The 24175-nt window shown below is 38.7% G+C and overlaps 1 protein-coding gene across 1 annotated transcript; it reads left to right on the forward strand.

The window, feature by feature from the left end:
* Positions 1-95: 95 nt before the first annotated feature.
* Positions 96-12016, forward strand: PUS7L (pseudouridylate synthase 7 homolog (S. cerevisiae)-like). The gene is made up of 8 exons (XM_009880848.1): positions 96-990; positions 1632-1791; positions 3903-4098; positions 5766-5864; positions 7392-7473; positions 8957-9234; positions 10942-10995; positions 11627-12016. Exons 1-8 carry the CDS (start codon positions 96-98, stop codon positions 11948-11950), a joined length of 2088 nt encoding a protein of 695 aa, XP_009879150.1. The 3' UTR covers positions 11951-12016.
* The last annotated feature ends 12159 nt before the right edge of the window (positions 12017-24175 follow it).

Consider the following 24175-nt stretch of genomic DNA (forward strand, 5'->3'; position numbering starts at 1 on the left):
TTTGATATTTTTCCTACTCCTCTCCGCGTCGTTCGGTTTCCCCTCTTGCAGGTTGTCGCGGTGTCTGGCCGGGAGCAGGGCGAGACGGGGGAGCCATGCTTCCTTCCTTCAGCTACCTGACGGATCACGCTGGCTTCTGTGGTACTATCAAAAACTCGCCCAGTGACTTCGTAGTGACAGAAATCGAGGTGCCCGAACACTCGCTTAGGGATACCCCGGCTGAATCGCTTCAGAAAACCGGCGAAGCGCCTCTAGAACAAAGTAGCCGGGGCCTGTGGCGACCCAAAAAGCTGAGAACGGAGCCTCCCGGCCCGGGCGCCGAGGGCTGTGGTGGTGGTGCACCCAGTCCTTCGGAACGTGACCCAAGCCGGCCAGGAGGCGACTGTTCCGCATCCCCTAACAAAAACCAGCGTCAGGGGGAACCCGAACTGAAATCTGGCCTCGGGGAAGCCAGTATATTGGATTCCTTGCTTGGCAAACCCATGAGTGACCTGCTTAGTAAATTCGCTTGTGATCTGAAGGACGCGTGGGATTTGAAAAATAATGCCGATTCTAGCACTGGGGAGCTCTCGCTGGGACCTGTACTGGACAAGAAAAATCGAGCTGATTTACACAGTGCCGTTAGGCAGAAATTCCCCTTTCTAGTCACTGTTACAAAAGACAATGAAATGATTGTAAGAGGAAATGCTGATTACAGAGAACTTCGTCAGTTAGTGACTGAAAAGGAAACAAGTGATTTCTTTAAATTTTTAGATGCAAAGCTAGAACATTCTACGTTTTCTTTTGAGCCTGATGGAAACAAGGAGCACAGGAAAGTAGTTCACCACTTTATCAATAGAAAATTTGGAAAACTTTTAGAAACAAAGTCTTTTACTGTGACAGATGTCAATGATCAGCCAAATATGTCAATAATGGTCCGATTTAGAGAAAAAAGTTGGTCCAGAAAAAGGTCTGCTGGTGGTTTCCAGGAAAAACAAGACCTTTATACAGGTAAATATTACATTTTTAGAGAAAGTGTCAGGTATTATGATGTTCTTTAGTAAGACTGAGACTTGGAAAAAAAATTATATGATATATAGGCCTCATTGATCCATTGTTTATGCTGAAATAAATTATTATTAATGCAGTGTGGTTACATCACTGGAGAATGAGATGGATGAATCAAGTTACTGCAGTGATTTTACAGTTTAGTTCAGTGATAATCATTATGGTTTTTTTGGTTGTAGCAGAAACTCTGTGTTATTCCCTGTGTGCTAGCTTTCCCTTGAAAGTAATTGGGGTATTTTAGAAGATGCATCTAGATGTTGGACAAGTTAATAAGGTCAAATGTGATTTGTGATCTCATTCCTTAAAGCAGTTTGTTTCTGATAGAGAGAATGTTTCTAGCAATAAATCAATACATGTTTGTGGAATTTTGTTGCATTTTATCAGGTACTGTTCTTAAAGGAAGCAGGGGTTTCTGGTTGTTCTAAATAGTTTTGTGTACTGTCTCTTTATTTTTCTCTTTCAGTACTGAAAAAGTCCCATTTCCTTTAGTTTTGTGGGGTGGGAGGACTGTTTCTCTGTCATGGCAGAACATCTTTATGATTTAGAAGTGCAAATTCCTAATAATTCTGAAATGATTGTTTCAGCTTTCACCCTTCAGAAAGAAAATCTAGAAACACTAGAAGCAATCAGCTTCTTAGCTGCTGAACTTGGTGTTCTTCCTTCAGACTTCAGTTACACTGGTATCAAAGATAAGAAGGCTATCACTTATCAACCGATGGTGGTGAAGAAGGTGACTCCAGAGAGGTACGTACAATCTGGAGGCATTCAGTGTAGCGCGTCTTTTTATATGTTAATAAGTATCAATGTGGTACGATCTTCTGAAATGTTCTTATTGGTGTGTCTTCCCTTCTCCTGTATTAGAGCAGAGTGGAAATGGCTTTAATATTTTGTGGCTTTAGGGAATATACAGCTTACCACTGAAGTCCCCCAGTGTTGGAATTTAAAGAAAAGTCTTGCCTTTCTCTGTATTTTTCATAATACAAATGTAATATATCCTCTGGGATATATTGGGGCATCCAGCTCTGGAGTCCCCAACATAAGAAGGACGTGGACCTGCTGGAGCGGGCCACAGGGATGAACCGAGGGCTGGAGCATCTCTCCTGTGAGGAAAGGCTGGGAGAGTTGGGGCTGTTCAGCCTGGAGAAGAGAAGGCTCCGGGAAGATCTTATTGCGGCCTTCCAGTACCTAAAGGGGACCTACAGAAGAGCTGGAGAAGGACTCTTTGCTAGAGTATGTAGCGATGGGATGAGGGGGAATGGCTTTAAACTGGAAGAGGGCAGGTTTAGATTTAACATTAGGAAGAAATTTTTCGCTTTGAGGGTGGTGAGGCACTGGAACAGGTTGCCCAGAGAAGCTGTGGATGCCCCATCCCTGGAGGTGTGCAAGGCCAGGCTGGACGTGGCCTTGGGCTACCTGGTCTAGTGGGAGGTATCCCTGCCCATGGCAGGGGGGTTGGAACTCGATGATCTTCAAGGTCCCTTCCAACCTGAACCATTCTATGATTCTATGATATCCTTCCAGTTCAAACTTATGGGATCCACTTTACAATTTCTTAAATACCATCCACTAGCTGGAAACATTAAGAAGCCTATACTACATGATGCAACAGGTTTCCGCATACTATCAGAGTATTGGCTTGTGGTCCACAGACAACAACTTAAAAGCTTTATACAACTACAAAACTAAAGGAAATAATTACAAATATACTTTGGGCAGATGGTGTCTTTTGAGTGTTAAGCATCAGCTTCTGTGGTATTGTCCATTTTAAAAAAATGAGACTAAATAAAGAAGATATCACCAAACCTGAGGGCAGAAAATACATTCTGAATAACGTGTCAGTAATACAAGATGTGCCTTTCCATTCCTCGTTTTTGTTACTTTCTGTAGCTAATTCACTGGGTAAAAAATACATATTAAGTTCTGCCATAGTAACAGTAAAAAATTGCTGGGATCAAAACCATAATTTATTTCTTCTTCAGCTTTAACTTTCTAGTGGGTTTTGGTCTTAGCACAAAGTACACTTTACAAGTAAAGGAAAGTAGAATTTATGTTTTTAGGCTTTATTACTAACATAAATATGTATCAGTTGTAAAATTCCACTGCAAACTGGGCTGTAAGGCCAGTTGTTCAAGAGATAATTGGCAAAACTTTGCATTAATGTTTGAATGATTAAGCAAAATGGTTAAATGCTTCCAAGGCACTAGCATAACAGGGAAAATAAATAATTTTTATAAATAAATAATTTCTGAATTTATTAAAATATCACTTAGAATGTAAGCTCTTGTCCTGACAGTTTCCTTTGATTTGAATATTACTTACACATTAGAACAAAGAGATTGAGTGGATACTTTAAAGGGCAAATACTTGAACTGTCAGCTGTGTTTTCAATTACAAGCATGTGCAAGCATACCCAGAGAATCAGTGCGCTGAGTTTGTTTTTGTTAAGGCTGACCAAGAAAGAGCAATTGTGTTTTGGAGTCTGCTAGAGCACATTACTTTTTCTTTTTCTTTTTAATGAAAAGCAGATTTTTAGGGCTGAAGAGTAAATTACTTGTTTTTCAATAAAAAATGCAAAATTCAGTTCAGTTGCCTTGAGAAAGTTCAATGAATGGCTTCATTCCAATATCTGTTGACCTACAGAATATAAGTGCAAACGAAGCAAACATTTAGAAAGTATTTCTGGACTATAATAGTATTTTAAGAGTATTTGGTTTTCTCATAATAATCTGTTTTAAATCCCTTTCTTTTTTTAAAAAATGTTGGTAATTCTAGTGCAAAGGTGAAGAAGATATTTATTAGAAGTTGTACAGCTTTAGTAGAGGTTGTTTCATAATTTCTCCCAATTATTTATCCAGGTTGAAAGAAATTGGAAGCAAAATGGAAAAAAAGGGCATAAGAATACACAACATACATTCAGCATGCCAGCACCTTAGACTTGGTCAGCTGAAGGGCAATCACTTTGATATAGTTGTGAGAGATCTCAAACACCACAGTCATGACCCTTCTGCAGATTTGAAAGAGAGAATATCTGAAGCAATGGAAAATGTTAAGGTAAACAAGTCTCATGGTTGCTGATAATTAACAGAGTTTTAATTTTGTGCTGTAAAAAAAAAAAAAAAAAGTACTTTTAAAGACAATGCTTGTAATAGCACAATAATAGCACTATTTCCCAGTTTTGATGCTTTTTGCTAGTCTTTCCTGCATTACTTAAGGAATCACAGAAGTAAAGCTGCCTTCCACAGAAGGACCATAAATGAATTCATTCTGTGTTACAAGGTGGCAGATGGGAAATTTGGTAGCAAATGAGTATGGATATATGAGCTATTGCTTCATCGACCTAAGGCCAACTGAAATGATGTGTTTCACTGTGGCAGTTGACAGTGTGAAAGAATATAGTTACACATATCAACTGTTTGCCTGTTTTGGTCATGTGAGGAACGTGCATGGAGGAACATTGCCTCAGGTGAAAAACTTTCATGGCATAAAGACATGTGAAATGTCCATAGCAGAGAAAGACGATCTGAAATTCGGTGGATTTTGATTGCTGTTATCGTTAGCCCCTGAAGAAAACCCCGTCATTAGACATTCTTAAACTACTGAGAAAAGTAAAAAAATCATGGAAAAGAAAAACTTTAGGTGTTTTGTACAGCAATAATTTTCTTGCTCTATCTTTCTAAGTAATAACCGTAATACAAATTACTGTAAGAAGATTAATCCAGTAATAAAGACTTGAATGAAAACTACCCAGTGTGCAAAAGCAAAATACATTCCACGTACTATAGAAAATTTTAGAAATTAATTTTATGATTGACAAAAGCATTCAACTGGTACTTCAATGCTTCTCTCTCTCTCTGCTTCATCTGACTTTTTTTTTGGTTTGCTCTTTGGAAAACGAACACAATTCCTATGATGTGTGTCTTGCTTTATTAGATTTAGCTTACTGGTCAGATGATGAATGACAAAACCAGCATGTGTGTTTATCCAAAATACAGATTTTTCATCTTCCATGAAAACAAAATTGCATATGGGACCTAAAGATGTCTAGAGCAAGGTTATATAATTTGAACTGAATAACCATTTCCAAAACAAATAGCGTATGTTTTTTTGCTTGTCTGCTCCATGCATACTTACTATTTTCCAGAAAAGAACATTCTCATTGGGTCACATGGCTATGATTTTTACTCCTCACATGTGACCTAGAACTCATCAGGAGGCTTAAAATCCCAATTAGCAGACATGCTCACTCTCGGTCTTTACTACTCTAATAATAATACAAATGATCTCATGTGAAAAAGGATTAGTATTTTTAAGAAAGAATGTCCAACAGTGGTTACTGTTCATTACCTGTGCTATGCCACGTTTGCTTGAGTAGAGATTTCGTAATTTGGTGTATATAAAAAGCTCTATTACTTTGATTTGACCTGTGTTGTTTTTATAATAGTTAACTATAATAGAAATAATTTTGTTTCGTTTACCTACTTTGTATGAAAGTGAAGCAGTGACAGAACTTGGTTGTCCCTTTAAATGTTTCTAAATGAGGTGCTAAAACATTGTAATGAATCATAAGTTACGATTTTGTTGCGTATTACTTCTGATTAAAAAAACAGTTTGTGTGTGTTTTGGGTGTAAATGTAGGTGTATGTGTGTTGTATGCTTAGTCTTACTAATTGTACCTGGTACTTTCATACTTTTAACATATTTATTCTTTATCATTTTAGACAAAAGGTTTTGTAAATTACTATGGACCTCAGCGATTTGGACAAGGACAAAACGTTCAGACAGATCAAATAGGATTGGCTTTACTGAATGAAAAAATGGTATTTTAATTTTGTAATTTAAGTAGTTACTGTCAAGTTAATTTCACATTCCTGTTGCAACGTCTAGCACTGGAATTGACCTTCCCAGTGAACAATTTCATTTGTGAGATAAACCCATATGTGTGCTGGAAGTAGTTGCCAGATCAGTTTTGACAACAACATAAGCATGAAGATCTTCATACTGAAACAAAAAATCTTTTTTAAACAGCAGGTGCAGCTTTAAATAGTTCAGGAAGTGATTTTTCTGTCTATGATTGTTATGTGATTGTGATGGTCGTCATGCCACTTGGCAAGAAAGTGGCTGCATTCCATACAAGGTTTGAACACTAAAATGAAGCAATCTTTATAGAATGTTTATTTATGGTCCTGATTTCCTCCTAACTTGTAGCCTCTTTATCCTGCAGGGGGTGTATATACTTCTTAAAAACGTCAAAAGATATTACATAGGATCATATGAAAGGATTTGCTTTTTCAATACCACAGCTATATAGAAGAGATTGCTGCTTTCTATTATTCTTTGGCTACTTTCCCAAACTCTTAATTCTGAGTGATCACTCCCATGTAAGCTAAGGAGAGCTTATTTCTTAAGTAATAATTCATAAGATAAGAGTCATATACTTTCAATGTGTATGGTATCGTGGCAGAGGTCTAACAGAATCAGACACTACAAAATCAAATGAATACTTGAGAATCCTTTTCTTCTAGTCTTGTTTGGATTCTGAGAAAAGTTAGGTAAACTTATCCTCCAAATGTAAGAAGAATCAAGATTTGAGGGCAGTCCATAAAAGTTAGTGTTGATGTGTCTGACATTTTGAATTTGGGTATGCTAGCAGTGGGTACCAGGTGCCTGTCCCTGAAGAGTAATGATTTACATCTCTAGTCTTAATTCAGGTACTTTTTAATTTAAAACATACAGGAACTACTATTTATATTAAAAATGTGCCAGTATGTGCTTGCACAGTCCAATGCAGAGGAGGAAAATAACCAGATGTCACAGGCTGGTACAAGTGCTAGCCGATTGTAGGGCTCCACTGGTGTTGCAAGCATCAGAGGTTAGTGCAGTGTTTTCCCTGTCACAGTGTCATCTGACATAATACAAATCAGTATGAAAAAAAAAAAAAAGATTGTTGTCCCTCTGTGTAAGACTGGAAAGTGTTCAGTCTAAATTTTGCATGGAACATGTAAAAGGGAAAGAAGGAACCCTCCTGTTCAGGATAGAATGATGGCATGACAAAGTGGAGGAGTTCTAACTGGATGTTCAAGAAGGCTGATTTCTCACAGAGCTTTGAAAGCTGCCTTGTGTCTTCTGTGTGACTAAAACCTTTATATTCTGAGAAGGAACACAACTCCATTGATTTGCTGTTCGTGGCATCTTCTGTGAAAGAGAGAATCCAACCTTAAAGAACTGATACAATTTTGAGAGGCTGCAGAATATGTTAACACAGAATTGGATGCATGATTGTTTACTTGACAAATAGTTATATTTAAATGCAAACAAATAAAAATTGTTAATATTGTTCTTTAAAGGTGAAAGCTGTGAAGTTATTCTTCACACCTGAAGATACTGATGACCCTGTAAACAACGCAAAAAGATACTTTCTTCAAACTGGTATGTCTGGTTAAATTGTCTGTATATTTATTCAGGGTCAGTATTGTGAGGCAGTAAGGTGTTGCAGCACAGAGAGATAATTTTTATTTTGCTGCTGCTTTGTACCACTTAATGGCTTATTCTGAAGGACTCGCTAGAGTTGCATAGTTAGAAATTAGATGAAGATGAGGCCCTAAATGTGCAAAATAGTTGAAAACTAAGGTACTTTAGGTGCAAGTCAGTTTAGAAACAAATGCTGTATAGCATAATGCTGGAAAAGACTAAGATAATTTTATCAAAGCAGTTTTAGCCTCCTTCCATCTGTCTGCTTTTGGAATATAAACTTCTCCCTAATAAAGGAAGTATACAGGAATGAGACACCCAACTCATAGTCAGCATTTACCACGTGGGAATCTAATTTTCTGAGATTTCTATAACAATCTTAGCTCTTGCTTTTTGCACCTTTGGCTTTTGCTTTTACATCTCTTTAATTATGTCTCTCTTCCATGCTTTCCTGTGATCTACCTTTCAGTCTTGAATTAAAATCAACAAAATACATCAAAGGCCAAAGTGTGTTGAGTACAATGCTCTGCTTGTCATAATTATTTTTTTTATCATTCAACTTAACTTTCTCTCCAAAACTAAAAATTTGGAGTTGCTCTTGACTTCAAATATATTTGTTATTTTCAAATATTCCACACCTATTAGTCTGCTTGTCACTGTAGATTGACAGAACAACTATGAAATATAGCTTCAAGATACACAGATATGGTTCATTTTACAAAAAAGATATGATGAATCATTCTGTGCTGTACATTGCTGTATGGTGCATGGACAGACAGTAATGTTGACGCTGAAAACAGCTGCTTGCCTTTTCCTGAAAGCAAAAGGTAAAAGGCTATGCAAAAAACGGCATCAGATAATCACTTGTAATGAGAAAATATATCAACCATAAAATTTTAAATATACAACATTTATATCATGTAGTAAAAATCTGATTAAATATACTTTCATTTTGCTTGAGGCTCAGACTTCCCAGTGGCCAATGCAAATTTTACCTTGAAAACAAAAGACACGTTTTTTATGCCCTATGAAATACAAGTTCTCAAATGATGTAAAGTAGAGGTTTAATCTTCTTTTATAGCTTTGGTTCTTACTTTCAGTTACCTGATGTAAAAAAAGCTTTGGAGGGATGAAGTAAGTTTTAAAAAAAAAATAATAACACAAACTAGGCTGAATGACTGACTGACAGCTAGTTTAGTTTATACTGCGTGAAATAGAATGGAATTCATGGGACTGTGTTGATAGGCATCTAAGATGTAAGACAAATTTTACATGACACATGGAAGGAAAGGGAACAGTAACCTAAAAGTCAGCATAAGGAGGTTAGACTGACACCATTTTTCCCTACCTGATTATTTCATCTTCTTAAGTGTGTTTTTTCCTGACAGGTAATATTTGAAAAATCAGGGATTACTTATGTGGTTATTTTTGTTTATATCAGAAGATGCAAAGGGTGCACTTGCGATGCTGCCAGAATTTAAAGTGAGAGAGAAGATGTTGCTACGAGCTTTAAATCGCTATGGTGTAAATCATGAAGGTTGTACCAAAGGATGGCTCAATATTCCTCATTCCATGCGCATATTCTATGTCCATGCTTATTGCAGTAAAATTTGGAATGAAGCAGCATCATATAGACTCAAGATCTATGGTTCAAAAGTTGTTGAGGGTGATCTTGTCTTCTCAGAAGAAAGTGATGAAAGCATTTCCCTGAATGACAAGGTGAGTCTTCACCAAAAAAAAAAAAAAAGCTTAATGCACTTGAATACATACTCAGACATACTCTAATGCTTTTATTTCGGTTAATTCATTAATATTAGTGACAAAGATGAAAAAGTGATGTAGCTTTTTTTCATTTACCATAAATAGGCATATAAGCTAGATGTCTATTAGGAGCTTTTCTCTGTTCTAAGTGTTTGCATTTCATTCAGGTGAGAAGAAGGAACAGAATGTCAGAATTGATATATGTAAGAATTTAGCCTGCATCGTATATAAGGCTCTTCTTAGGATCTGACTGGGGAAAACCTTCAGAGTGGACTCAGGGTGTACCTCTGTTACCTGTCAGCGCAGATAAGAGTCTTGCTCTCTAGGTCAGACCTTCCCATTATCTATATTAATGAATGTGAGCCCATGGTGAAAGGTGGCCTCAGACTGAACTGGTAATCTTGTTGCAGCTACACAGTCAAAGCATGTGTAGCACAATTTCACTTATTCAGGCAATTAGAACAGATTGACGGTGGGTCTAAACTGTTAGCAGCTGTTCAAAAAATGCAGCAGTCTTGGGAAAGTAGTAAAGGGCAAGAGAGTGCTTCTGCTTGCCCACAGCACAGCCTGGGTGCTGTGCATGGAGCCACGGGTGAGCCAATGAGCAGAGGCCTGCAGTGGAACGTATGCTGGTCCTCGGTCTTGGCATGCTTGGCATGTCTGTTCCGAAGTCATCTCTTCTTTTGGGATTTGCATACCTTTTTCTTATTGTGGAAGGAGTTTGGTCTCTTCTCCCCAGCAGCAAGTGACAGGAAAAGAGAAAATGGCTTCTAGTTGCACCAGGGGAGGTTCAGATTGGATGTTAGGAAAAATTTCGTCACTGAAAGGGATGTCAACACTGGAACAGGCTGCCCAGGGAAGTAGTTGAGTCAGAGTCCCTGGAGGTGTTTAAAAGACGTGTAGATGTGGCACTTAGGGACATGGTTTAGTGGTAGACTTGGCAGTGGTAGGTTTATGACTAGATTCAATGATGTTAAGGGTCTTTGCCAACATAAATGATTCTATGCTTCTGTCTTTCTCCTGATCATCTGATAAAGCATACAATTTTGCAGTGGTTTACTGGCTAATAAACAGCTGTGTGCATAGGTAGAATGTATGTCATTTCTTTTGGGTGAACACAATACAAATTTAAAAGTAAGAGCACCTGGCAAGTTACTGAATGACCTCCAGTCCCTGTGCAGTGGCTTCTGTTTCCATTGTGATTTTTCTTTGACAACACTTTTGACAGTGAATATTAGTAAAACAAGTAGATCAAATAAAATGAAAAGCAGAGGTATCAAATTCAGTATTGAATTATTGAGTTTAATATGGATATATTCCTATTTAATATAAACATTTTTTCTTAGTATTTTTTGCTTTTGCTGGTGTAGCACAAGATTGCATTGGCACAGTGAACTTCAAACTCAAAGAACATGAGTTTGTAGTGATAGTTGGCTAATTAGTGGTAGCTAGCATCAGTAAATATTTAATGCAACGACATTTACCAGGAAACACATTACTTTATATTAAGCATCTCTACTATCTTTCATACCTAAAATAGAGTATTGACCTTGTAGTAGTCAAATAACCTTAGAATCCTTTACAAGTGTGGGAGTGCATAATTCCTAAAATAGTGTTTTATTTTTAAAAAAATTGTTTCTCTTAACTTCTTGAATGTCTTGTCAGGTTCATGTAGTCACTGCTCCAGAAGAGTCAGCTAACAAATACTCTATAAACCAAGTAAGTCTGTATGAAAAATTCTGAGTTGTTGATCTCTTTATTTGATTAAAATGTTTTGTTTTAAAAATAATGTGATTAAGTTAACTAGTGCAGTCTTCTTCCTTGCCAGAATCCACATTAAAGAAAACACATGCAAACTAATTCCACTCTCATAAAAAACAGGAGGAAAGAATATTTACTTTGTAATGGAAATAAGTAGTGTCATTTGCAGTATGGCAATATTTATCTTGAAGCTGAATGTAAATACTTTGAAAATTTTTTCAGTCTACTGGGAAAAACAGTCAAGACCAGTTGGTGTTCTAATTTTTGAAGGTTTAGAGTGCGTAGTTGTGAAGTCTTATATAGGCAACTCAATGTCTTTATGTCTGGATCTTTCCCAACAAGCAAGGAAATTCATGTTAGTACATTTCTAGTTTGGTTTAGGAATCCTGATACATTCATTATTTTTTCTGCTTTAATTCCATCCAAGATACCTGCCTTGCACAGCTTTATTTCACAAGAGAAGTTGCTGTTTCACTATTTCAGGCCCCTGAACATGATTTAGATGCATTTAAAATTGTAATCACATTTATTTAAAGGGGAATTGCTGGGCTTTATTTCAAACACGTTTGTTCTGTTTTTTTCTTTGAAGGTGGTTCTTCCAATGGTGGGACATAGTATCAAGTATCCCAGTAATAAAGTTGGGCAGTGGTACTATGAAAGGCTTTCTAAGGATGAGCTGCAGATGTGCAAATTCAGAGTGTCTCCATTACAGCTGAATATACCTGGATGCTACAGACCCATTTTGAAAAACGTTCAGAATCTGTCATATTTTTTGGAAGGTAGTGAAAAAGAAATTGAAATTGAAGACAACCATCTGAATGAATCAAAAGTCTCTCTTCATATATCATTTGACCTTGATCCTTCATGTTATGCAACAGTCTGTCTGAGAGAAATAATGAAATGTGACTTTTAAGATTCCAGTTAATGAAAGATTGTGGGGATGTTATACAATGGTGACATTTTCTGTATAATGCCAAGAAAATATGGGAGAATAACAGCTTCGAGCCAGAAACAGGAAACATTCGTAGATTGAGATTCATACTGATTAGGAAGAAAACTCACCAAAACCCTTTGGAATGTTCCAAAAACATTCCAAACCCTAAATGCAAACCCGTGGATGCATTGGAATAAATCTATGTGTTATAACAGGCAGGTTTAACAGAACTTAAAGAAACTATGGACTACAAGCATGAATTTCATATTTGCATAGACATCTGACTTGCAAAGTTAAATCCTGGAAAAATGTTTGTAGCAAACAAATGTATCTTTTATTTCATAATCATTTTTTAAAAATGGTTTATACTAAATGCTGTTCAAGCAATAACGTTATTTGGTGCTTTGTGTTCAGGCACTAAATGTTAAAAGGTAAAAGTCCTGAGTCAACTGTGACACGTCATCTGGTACTTGATCAGACATTTGATGAATCCCCCAACTTAAGTTCATGCTACGGATTCCAGGATTAAGTTGTGCATAGCTGTTAGTTAGTGCCTATTCAAGTAAGCTCATCAAGATGAGGTGAGTAATTAACATAACTGCAAAACCATTTATAATAAAACCAAGCTCCTGTTTTATTGTTTACAGGATGCAACTTTATCCCTGTTACTGTAAAGCCTTATGGTGGCAAAAAAAATGTTAACGGAACCATCACTGGAAAAAAGCTTTTATATTTTTTTCTTAATTAAAAAACCCCAAAACAGTTAACTGCGATAAAATGAGAGGATTTATGGAAAAAGGGGAGAGCAGAAAATGTAATTTACCTTGACTTTAGCAAGGCTTTTGACACTGTCCCACAATATTCTTGTTACCAGGTTAGGACATCATGGTCTGGATGGGTGGACAACCAGATGGGTAAAAAAGTGACTGAATGAGGCTCAGAGAATAGTGGTTAGTGGGTGATATCCTACCTGGAGTGAGTACCACTGGAGTCTCTCCTGGCCCCCATCCTGTTTCATGTCTTTGTCAGTGACCTGGAGGAGGGGATGGAGTTCACCCTTATCAAATTTGCAGATGACACCAAATTAAGGGAACAAATGGATACTCTGGAGGATCAGGCAACCTAGATATGCTGGAGGGAACAGGCCAGCAGAAACCTTATGACATTCAGCAAGAACAAACACAAAGTGCTGTCCCTGGGAAAGAAGCACCCCTGCAGCAGCCCAGGCTGGGGAGGGACAAGTTGGGGAGCAGCTCTGCAGCAAAGGCTCTGGGGTCCCAGTGGGCAGCTGAACATGGGCCAGCTGTGTGCCTTGGCAGCAAGGATGACCAGCAGCCTGGGATATGTTAGCAAGGACGCAGCTAGTAGATCAAGGGAAGGGATTACATCTCATTTTTCAGCATTTGTTAGACCACATTGAACTTCTATGTCCAGTTTTGATCCCCAGCACAAGAAAGACATCAAAAACCTGAAGCAAGTTCATCGAAGGACCTCCAGGCTATTTGGTGACTGGAGCACTTGCCGTTTGAGGAGAGGCTGAAAGAACTGGGCTTCAACTTGGAGAAGAGACTGCTTCAAGGGGAACAAACAGCAGCTCCCCAGTACCTTCAGGGAGGTTAGCAAGAAGATGGAGCCAGGCTCTTCATAGTGGTCCACAGCAGGAGAACAAGAGACAATAAGCGTAAATTGAAATGTGAGATTCAGGTTGGTTAAAAGGAAATACTTTTCCTGTATGAGGACAGTCAGGCAGTGGAACAGGCTGCCCAGAGGCTCTGCATTCTCCATCTGAGGAGGTTTCCAAAACCCAACGGGATAAAGCTCTGAGCAACTTGCTCTGAGCTCAGAGGCAGCCCTGTTTTGTGGAGGCAGTTGGACTAGAGACCAGAGACCTCTCCCAACCTGGATTACCCTGTTATCCTAAACAGAGTATTGCAAGTGTTTATTCAATCTGTAGATGGCAGTATGACTTAAAACTAAAATAAAAAACTCTATACTCATTTTTACTAAGAGAGAATTATAATATAAATCTAATTCTGTTTATGGCATCAGTCTTTCAGTTGTCGCTAACAGCTGAGTAAGATAAAACTCCCAAGGCTGCTAAATAGACCTATAGAATTATAGGAGTAGGAAAAATAGAAATAAAGAAATATAATTCACGTGATTTCAATGCTTGTATAAATCTGTGTAGCAATGAAGGACCCAGATAATTCACTGCCTTAAATAAGAGCATTACTCTGTATATCTGTATAAGCAATTCAAAATTTGACCCTTTATACGGGAAAATAGACCGCCATGCAAACAATAGCTACAGAGCCACTGTATGTGAATTACAATGTTTGCTCTATTACAGTGATTACTCTGCAACTCAAGTTTATGGTATACAGCCAAACTAGTTGAAAAAATCCATTTCCCTGCTACGACCCATCTGAGACAGCTTTGTTCCTGTCTTTGCTTTTCAGTATCACCTCTTATATCTTTCACCTGCCCTTAAAAATACCCCTCTTCTGGAAAATTATTTTTAACTCAAGTCATTTCGGTACAGCACAGCTCAAAAAAAAGTTGTCCTGTCACCAGTGACATGTTAAAGTGCTCCAGTGCAGACAGGAAGCTGCATGCAGTTACAATGACCAGAAGAAATAAATTAGCACTGAAGTTCCATTTAAAGAGACTATTGTGGTAGTCTTCGATGTGGCTCAAAACAGCTTTGAAAACCATCTAATCACATACAAAATTTGAATACATAAGAGTATTAAAAGTTGAGCCTTGATTTGGAAAAACACAAAAGGTCAGATTAAAAGTTTTTTGACTGAAAGGCATGCTATTTTAAAATAAAAGATCAGAAGATGGTGTTAAAAGAGTTCCCCTATAATCATTTTAGGCTCATTTGTCAGCACTTCTATTGAACACTAAAAGCACTAATCTTCTTAAGCAAATCATTCTTTCAGCAACTTAAAGGTGAAAGAGCTAATTATGTGTGTCCATGGGTTAAATTCCTATAGTAGAAATGTTCTACTAGGGAAAAGTCAGATTAGCTATTAGAGTGTTTTTATGGTAAACATCCTTCTTATTTCAGTGGGCATTTATTTGTAATTCATTCTCTTAATCTTAGCTATTTTGCAGGATTATGTACATGAACAGTTGAATTCAGAGCGTTTTGTATGAGTGCAACACTCAGCTCTATAAGTATAATCTATATAGGCAAAACATCTGTGCCCCTGCATTTAGAAAAGAAGATAATTGTTGTGCACTGATCTGAGTTTAAGGAAAAGATTGATGTGTTAGTCATCTCTCATCGTACAAAGTCCTTCTATTGCTGCCATCCTTTTCTGATAAGCCTTAAAGCACTTTGCTAATACTAATGAAGACAGATCTCTTGATTCTGCTTCTAACAAAAGGGGTTTTAAGTTCAATGGCCAGTTGATTTTTTCAACAGAGATGATAGATAATTGGGCATTTGAATGAGAAAATGCAAATGTTCTTAATCTGTGAAATCCCGTTACTTTTAATTCATTACAAATTTGACAACTAGTATTCTCCTCAATGAGAATGTACAAATGTTCAGATCTTTCAGAATGAGATGGCTTAAAATTACATTCCTGTCATAAAGGCAGTTCAGAAGCCAAGTATATGTGTGATTATTGGCCCAGCTCACTCATTAAAACTCCATTAACTCCTCTCTTACTGTCAGTGGCTGTCAGCTGGTGATTTGACCTTTTACACCTAGCCGATGAGCACAAGCCTCTTTTCCTTTCTCTTGTAGAACTTCTGCCCATAATAAAAGCTCAGGGGAACAAGCCGAAAAACTATTAACACTTTCCTTCCTTTCAGTCTGCAGCCAAACCTTGCAGCCCATGGGGTCAGCTCTAGATTCATTTTAGAAGAAATGAAACCAGAAAGTGAGCTCCAGCCGCATTCCAAGCACACTCTGCATCCAAATGGAGAAACAAGGATCCAAACGAGCGGTTGGTCATTTGGACAGCTTCAAACCCTGTACATGGATGCGTTCTGTTGTGGAGCCTAGACAACATTTAGCCCAATGTGAAATCACTGAACCACATGTTCTGTAAGTACAGGGGTCCAGTATGTTCATCTGTTTCTGTCACACCAAAAAGCTTGCTCATGTAGACATTGTCTGTGTGTTGTGTTTGCAAGGAAGGCAGAATCAGTGAAGTCAAATGTTTAGACTATCTGAAGCTACTTTGTTCTGCTCAGCAGAAGTCAGAATCTTATATTACAGCCGTTCAAATGCATTTTCAGCTTATACACAAATGTTCCTACCTGCTTAGAAGAGTAAGGGTTTTAATTAGCTTTAGAAATTACAGATTTAAAAAATTGATTCTGTCTTTCAGAATGTTCCTACACTTAAAAACCCAGGATGCTTTCTCCCACCCCCAGCAAAAGGCGCTTTGTCTTTTTATCTTCACATCTCTATTCACATCTACTGAAATCATTAATATCTGTGTTGAGCTCATAAGCCAAATTTCAGAACTCTGCATAAAAAGGACTGTAATAATACACGGCCAAAACATTCACTTGTGAAAGCACAACAGGAACCATTTGGTGATTTTTATTTTTTTTTTGCATTGATATTATATAGAAACAAATACACAGAATTAAACTGGATTTAGATCTAGCACACGATGACTGCAATGGTTTGGATCAAGACTCAGTCTTGTACCTTATCCTATCTGCAAGAGTTCCTGTAAATGGGTATGTAGGAAAGAGTAAAGCAAGGGAAGCATATATAGTATTTTTCTTCAAACTATTTTCAGTTCAGGTGATTTCCTGAGCCTGAGTAGTCTTGCTATTTAATAACTCTCCATGGATTTCTTTCCCAAGTATTTCTCATCTTCCCTTGAATATGTTCAACGTCTTTCCAGAGTTCCATGAGTTTCATGGTTGCCACCTGTTGTTTGAAGATTCACCTTTTGGTTGGTTTTTTTTTTTTCAGCTGTCTGGTTCTGCCTTCATTTGATGATCCTTGGCTCTTGTATTACAATATACGGGATAGTAAAGACTTCATCCCTATCCATCCTCTTGGTACCCAGCCGTTTGTATGCTGCCTGTATGTATCCCCCTAAATCAGTTGCTTACCACAACTGTGCAGCTATGCAGTCTCTGCTCCTATGGAAGCTATTCCATACTTACACTTGTTGTCTTTCTGTAAGATTTTCCTGGTTTTTAATATACCCTTTTGGAGTTGGGGGATCTAGAACTGTACCCGGTTCTATATTTATACCATGGATTTCTCCACTGACATAGTGATGTTTTTTTTCTTCTGTACCTCTCCTAATATGTGATTTCCTTTTTGACATACTCTTCTACCTCAAGCATTGAAGCAATTTATTCCACCCTAGAGTGGTGATTTCACCCTGGAGTCAGGTGAAAGCTCATTTTTTTAATGTATGAAATTGGGATTTGTTTTGTCTGTGAGTCACTTTGTATGTGTCTACACTCCAAATTTTATCTGCCCTTGTACTCCCGTGTCATTAGTGTCATAAGGATTTTCTGCAGTTCTTCACACCCTACCCTTATCTTTGTTACCCTGAGTCAGTATCATCATCAGTCTCAGTCACCTCTGTGCTCCACCCCTTAATGCACACACTGAACTGCATTCCAGGGACCCCTTAAGCAGTGACTCCGTAAAGGTGCTTGGTGATGGACTTTGTCAAGTGCCTTCTGGGAGCTCAAGTGCACCACCTCCACTGCAGCAGGCATTTCCATGGAGATCTTGACCTCTCCACAGAGGTCCAAGGAGGCTATAAGGGAATGCTTTACAGAAGCCATGTCAGCTCTTCCCCAGTAGGTCATAATTCTTCAAGTGTCCACTACTTCTATCCTGTGACAGATTTGCCCATTACAACTCTCTGGCTTATAGGCTTGCACCTTCTCTCACTTTTTCATCCCCTCTATACAGTATCTAATTTCATTAAATAGCTTATATATCTACTATATTGTAGAATAACTGCAGAAAATGTGTACTATTGTTACCAGTAATCTGAAGTTGAGTTGAAAGTATGAGAAATACACTGAAGAAAGCATGCCAGTTTAGAGTATTTTTTGGCCTTGGTAAAATGCTCGTGGGTTTTGAAAGATCTTGGTTTGGATCTGTGCTCTGCTCAGTTCAAAGCTGAAATAGGAATACATATTTCATCATAGCCTGTTAACCACAGTTATAGTCAGTAAAAGTAACTGTTAATGAAGGTTGTGTCAAAGTATGACATTTTTGACTGAAAGTAAGAGAAAGACTTTCTTGAAATTTGAATATGGGAGACAAAAGGTCAAATTCTAGTTCAGGTGGAAAAGACTTGGAATCTGTGTGTGGTAGTTACCAGATTATTCTGCAGCAAGAGACTGACACAGCTGCATCCCCATGCTCAGTGTTTCAGGCCCTAGAGGCGAGATATAGGAAAGATTGTCCCTAATGAGAGTCTTGCTTCTGAGCATCAGAGCATCAGATGGGAAATTTAGTTCCATTCCTATGTGCCCAGCAGCAGAAATGAGCTACTAAAGGAATTCAGACTCCTCAACGATTTGCACGTGCTATGTAGGATATTTGGGAATGTTGTTGATACCTAACCACTGCTGAGAACCGAAGCCTTAGAGGCAACATTTCATAGAAAATCAAGCTAAGCGCCTAAATCAACATGTCACTTTCCAAAGTTTGGCCTATAAGTTTGGGCTTAACCACATCAGTTAAGGATGCATTTTTTTTAATTCTGAGTTTATACTTAAAGGTCTGATACAACATGCCAAAACATGTGGAATTGCACCCTGGAGCAATGCCCACACCTCCCTTCCTTCCTTAGCACAGGTTAAATGACTTGGGAAGGCAATACCTACCTCCACCCTAACCAGCCAGTGGATTCATCAGATGCTGTGTAAAGCCAGGCATCTCTGGGCACGTGACCTAGCGTCTTCCCTGGGAGGCACAGATCAGCTGACAACCATCCCACGAAGGCGGCTAAAAAGGTATGATTTTTTTCCTGTTGGAAAGGAGTTTCAGGAAGGAGGCATGGAGCCCTTCTGCTAGGAGTAAGAATGTGCTCTGGATTCAGTGCTGAATCTGTCCACAACCCTGACTGGTCCTGACACTCCCCAGGCTGGGGCTCCCCCCACGCTGCCCATGGCCATCCCCATGGATATGCTGGATGCCTGGGGCTAGGGCTGCCCCAGTGCCCCGGCTGCCCTGCTCTGGGCTCGCGTGGTGGAACAGGCTCTGGCCATGGCATGGCTGCCTGACAGAACCTCTCATTCAAAAAATTTTCTCCCTCATAAAACTCTGGTTGCAGCACACATCATTTATATGATACACGCTGCCACCAGACACTATAATTAATCCCCAAACTTCCTTTGTAAAGCCACTTTCTTTTACACCTTGCAAATAATACTTGTTAACTAAATGGTTGATGAATTATTAAACTGTGTTCAAAAAAAATCCTGGAAAACTACAAGGCAGAGTTCACAATCTCACACCGTCTGTAAGCCCTAATTCTTGGCTAGACAGCTGAGACAGATAGTGCTTATCTCCTACCTGTGTGTCCAAGGCAAAGAGTGGTTTTGTTTCACAACATTTTCACATAAACACACACTCAGGCATTTTAGCAATGCCTCAAGCAGCCCACCAGTTACTTATTCTCCCAGGATAGCATATGATGTATGTTATAATGTCACTGAACATGAACTCTCATCTGTTTGTTTTTCCCAAGGGGGGTAAAAACAATGTATTCCATCAAATTAAAAAGCTCTGTTAAAAATTGAGAGTTCACCTCTTTTACTCAGACAGCCTCTCACCACCAAGCTGGGGAAGTACACCTCAGGGTGCGTAAAACAGCGTAAGATCATTTTCTAGATGAAAAAAAAACTTTTTGGGTGGATGCTTTCAACAACTGGTCTAAAAGCAGTGTGAAGAGGAGATGATTTTGGAGGCTGGGATGACTGCTATGTCAAAAGATTGATATGCTGTGGAGTGGGGTTGGGAAAGGCAGGAATGGTGAAGAGAGAGATGGTCTGAGAAGCAAGCAGTGCTTGTAAAAGTATGGTATCAGAAAGAGGATAATATGGGAGGAGAAAGTCAGTAAGACAGTAAGAGATAAACAATCTGCTTGTGTAAATTGGCATAGCCCCGTTTAACTCAATATTTATCTGCACACGTACATCAGTTCAGAGTGTGACTTGTACCCACAATGGCCTTTGCTTAAAAGAAGGAAATCAGTTTCTGAAATACCGGTTCTGTTAAAACCTGGGTAGATTGCAGTAATGCAATAAACAGCACTTAGAAAAACATACTCAGGGGTTTGATCTGATGCTGCCTTGCAATTTATGCAGGCATTTACCCCTACTCCAAAACAGATGAGATAAGAGATAGTTTTGCAGCTGTGGCACAGGCAGGTGAGTGACTCCGCAAGTCTGGAAGTATGCTCTTGCGGGCACAGGAGTGACTGGATGCAATCAGGACCTGGGGTCAGATCCTTGTCAGCTTGACTGACAGGAGCCAGTTGAGATCCTGCAGGGAATATATAGTACAGTGGGGTTGGGGCTGTCAAGGAACATGCTGATTAAAGGGCAGTTTAAAAGAAAAGACAATTTAACAGAGGAAAAGCATGATTTTGGTCTATTTCACTGCAAGTGCAGCCACAGTGTGGTTATAGTATTTCCAGCTTCAAATAGACTCTAAGGTTTTATTTTATGCCACTTGTTTTCAAAAGCCGAAGGTTGTGTCATGCTGTTAATTTCTAGCTGCTTTTTAGTACTTTTTAATCAGTAAATAGGAGAAAAACATGATATCACAACCTTCCCTCTTCTGTCTTCCCCACATCATGCGTTTTTTACTCTTTTAGTTAACCCTGACTTCTTCATTTCACTTTCCATTTAAAGCCTTTCCTCTCTCTTACGTGCTGAGAAGTGTCTTCATCATAGCAACAGCAAATAACTCGTGCCCTCCTAAGCTGAAAATGTGACCTTTTAATGTTAACCATTCCAGTCAGAGAACCTGCTATGCTCCTTCAATGTCCATCCCTGCCTACCCCTGCCCTAGGACTGCCATTCAGCTTTGCATAGCTGTGCTGGTATTTCTTTCCCACCTCGCCGGTATGGAAAAGGCTGTGTAAAGTAAAACTGCAGGACAGAGGTTCAATTTCACAGTAGGGGCACAAGTTCAGAAAGTCACTGCTTCATTTTCTCACTGAGTGCAGCCCTTCAACCCTTGAGAGCTCTCCAGTACAGGGTTGAGGGTGTCAGACAGAGCAAGGGGAGACTCAGCAGCGCCCAGAGCTTGTCCTACTTGAATTTACACAACAAAGACCTTAACAAACCTAAGAAAAATAAGTTTGCAGAAGGCTGGTATATTGGCTTTGGCAAAGCAGCTGGACTACAGCTGATACTTTTCTCTGAGGACCTTTTTGATGCTGATTCTGTTCAGGAACTGTGAAGTGATTTGTCATCTTCAAAGGACAGGTTTGTCTTTAGTGCTTTTAAAGCTTAGTTGAGCAAACAGATGAAGTGCTGTTCCTAAAATGCAGTAAAAAGTGGCACTCCGTTCAGAATATAAAATATTCTAATGAATTGAAAAATGAGAATCAGGTGAATGTGAAAACTTTTCATCCTTGAAAACTTCTCCCTCCTGCCCCATTTATTAAAGCAATGCAGATGTGGAAGGTAAATCCCTTACTGTGTGGGACAACTATGTTTTATGCTGTGGTCTCTTAAGCCAACATCAGGAAAGAATTGTAAAAATATTATATCAAAGATCTTTCTTTTGTCACACGCAATCTTTACTTTTTAACATTTTCTTCCAATGTTATAATGCTGAGAAAGGATACATGAAAAGAACCGATTAGCATTTCTACTGTCAGAACTTCAGCTGTCTTCTGGAACACTGGTATTTACTAGCCCCTTTTATGTTCTCCATTGTAATATATGAGCAATTTGCTGTGTCTTCTGACATTCCTGTTTTCAGACAGACAAATTGTGCAGGTGAAACAATTCATAATTCAGGTTATTATCAGCTTAATTGTCCATACGAGGTAAAAACATCACAAGAAATTTGATTCTAGGATTTAAACTGCTTTTAGGCATTAAACAGGAGATTTCCAGACTGTCATATTTTTAATGAGCGAGTAAAGAAGAAAACAGCATATTGTGCTGAGGTTCTTGATGAAAGACCATCATGTGGCTGTGTAGGAATGCTGAGGTAAAATCGGAGCCAGACAGAGAAATTCACCAAAAGTATGTGTACGGGAAGGGCATTTGATTTCACATGCCACGAAGTCTAACCACAAAGGTTACAAGAGAGACCCATGGAGGCATGAAGTGCGCTGAAATAAGGTGTTCAGTCAAAAGAATTGCCACTTTCCAGAGAGATGCATACAGAGGAGAAACTGAAAATAGTGAAGTGTCACATTCCTCGTGTTCTGTGTTTTAAAAAGCATGTTGACACATGCTTGCTATAAAATAATTTGATATGCATTCCTTATTTCTAGAACATCAGATTGATACAATTCATATGAATCAGATTCCAGTAGAGACTGCGCATATGGACACACATGCGCACTTCAGAGAATCCCTCTGCCCCATTTCTGGTTCCCCAGAACATCTGAGGCAGAAGGGCTTTTCCAGGGCTCTTTGCTGGTTCTTCATGGCAGAATCTCTGCGTTGGATCCCCACATTCATGTGGAGCTGCTTATCTCAACTACATACAGATTATTCTTCTACTGGAGGATAACAATTTGCATGACAGTGCCTAATAGGAATCAGAATGTGGGCATGATTTACTGCAGTTTTTCCCTCTTTATGGCTTAATTACCCTTTTAAAAACGGAGTTATAGAGAGTTGAAAATAAAACCAAATCTATATTAACGGAGTCTGAAATGAACACGCTGCTTCGTGGGGTTCACAATTAGCACATCATACAACTGCATTCTGTGGATGTTTCTTTTGCATCAGTTAGCATGCACAATAGATTAAATAGAGTTTACTAGAAATTACTAGATTATTGTGGCACATTTTAGTATTGAGAATGGCAAGAAATGTGCAAAAGACTGCTTTACGGGGCCTTAGATATGATATAATTTAAAGGATAAAGGATAAGTTCCCGGGGCAAAAACCTGGGAGAAATAGGGAGAAATTTGAGACAAAACAGTGAATACTTTCCTTTAAAAGCTGAGGTGTTCCTGATATTTCAGAACTGCCTCTGCAAATCAGGCCTGCCTGGAAGCCTTACATGAAACTGGCTGCAGACACTTCCCAAAGAAGAAAGTTTGGATGTTCTAGATGTTTTAGAGTGCAGCCAAGCTCTTTTTTACTCTGTTTGTGTGGGTCAGGAATATTCTGAGCCAAGCACACTTACATCCCCATCCATTAGCAAATACCCCGAGGCTGCCTTTTTCGAAGCAGTTTTAATGTTCTCAGCTGAGCTACAACAGAGTCCACAGTCAGTAATGTGGGCAGACCAGGCGTGGCTTTCCCAGCCCTGAGCCTGCTCTTAACCTTGCTGAGTATGTAGGGAGATTATGTGTAGACATAATTTGCAGTTCCACATTAAAGAATTTTTGGTGTTTGTGTGTGCTTTTCTTAAAAGCCTAGGAAATTACTGCCTCGAAAGTGCATTAAAAGACTATTGTGGTAGCAAGAAGAAAAATACTGAAACTGAGATTCCCTGTGCAACCTCAATTTGATCTTCTGCATCTCTGTTATTATACAGCCCTTTATTAATTATTTTTCCCACAGGAAAATGTGAAGGATGGATAGAGTTCTGAGGAAGACTAAGAATTGTGTAGTGAAAGAGGCTTTGTCTTGTGATCTCTACTTATGATGGAGGGGTCTATAGAGAAAGGAAAAATGGTCTTTTGTTTCAAGCAGTTGAATACAGAATTGTAAAATGTGGAATTGCAGCAGCTGAGTGTTGTGGGACTAGATTCTGTCCTTGCCTCCAGCACAGAATTCCTGTGTAATATTTGTCAAGGCATTTACCCACAGACTTCTCACAAATGTGTCCTCACTTTTAAGGAAAGCTTTTTTGGGACCATGGGATCTGATCTGCAAAATGCTGAGCTATGTACTAAAATTGAAAGTAATGATACATTGGCTTTCCTTTTTGTGAAAAATCAACTGTAAGGATCAGATTTGGCACCTAAAGTTGATGGGGAATGTTTCCTTTAATTTCTGCTCCCCCATCTGGAGATAAATGATTCTTTCATTTTCCGA

The sequence above is a fragment of the Charadrius vociferus genome, unplaced genomic scaffold, assembly GCF_000708025.1.
Source record: "Charadrius vociferus isolate BGI_N301 unplaced genomic scaffold, ASM70802v2 scaffold52, whole genome shotgun sequence".
NCBI classification, from domain to species: Eukaryota; Metazoa; Chordata; class Aves; order Charadriiformes; family Charadriidae; genus Charadrius; species Charadrius vociferus.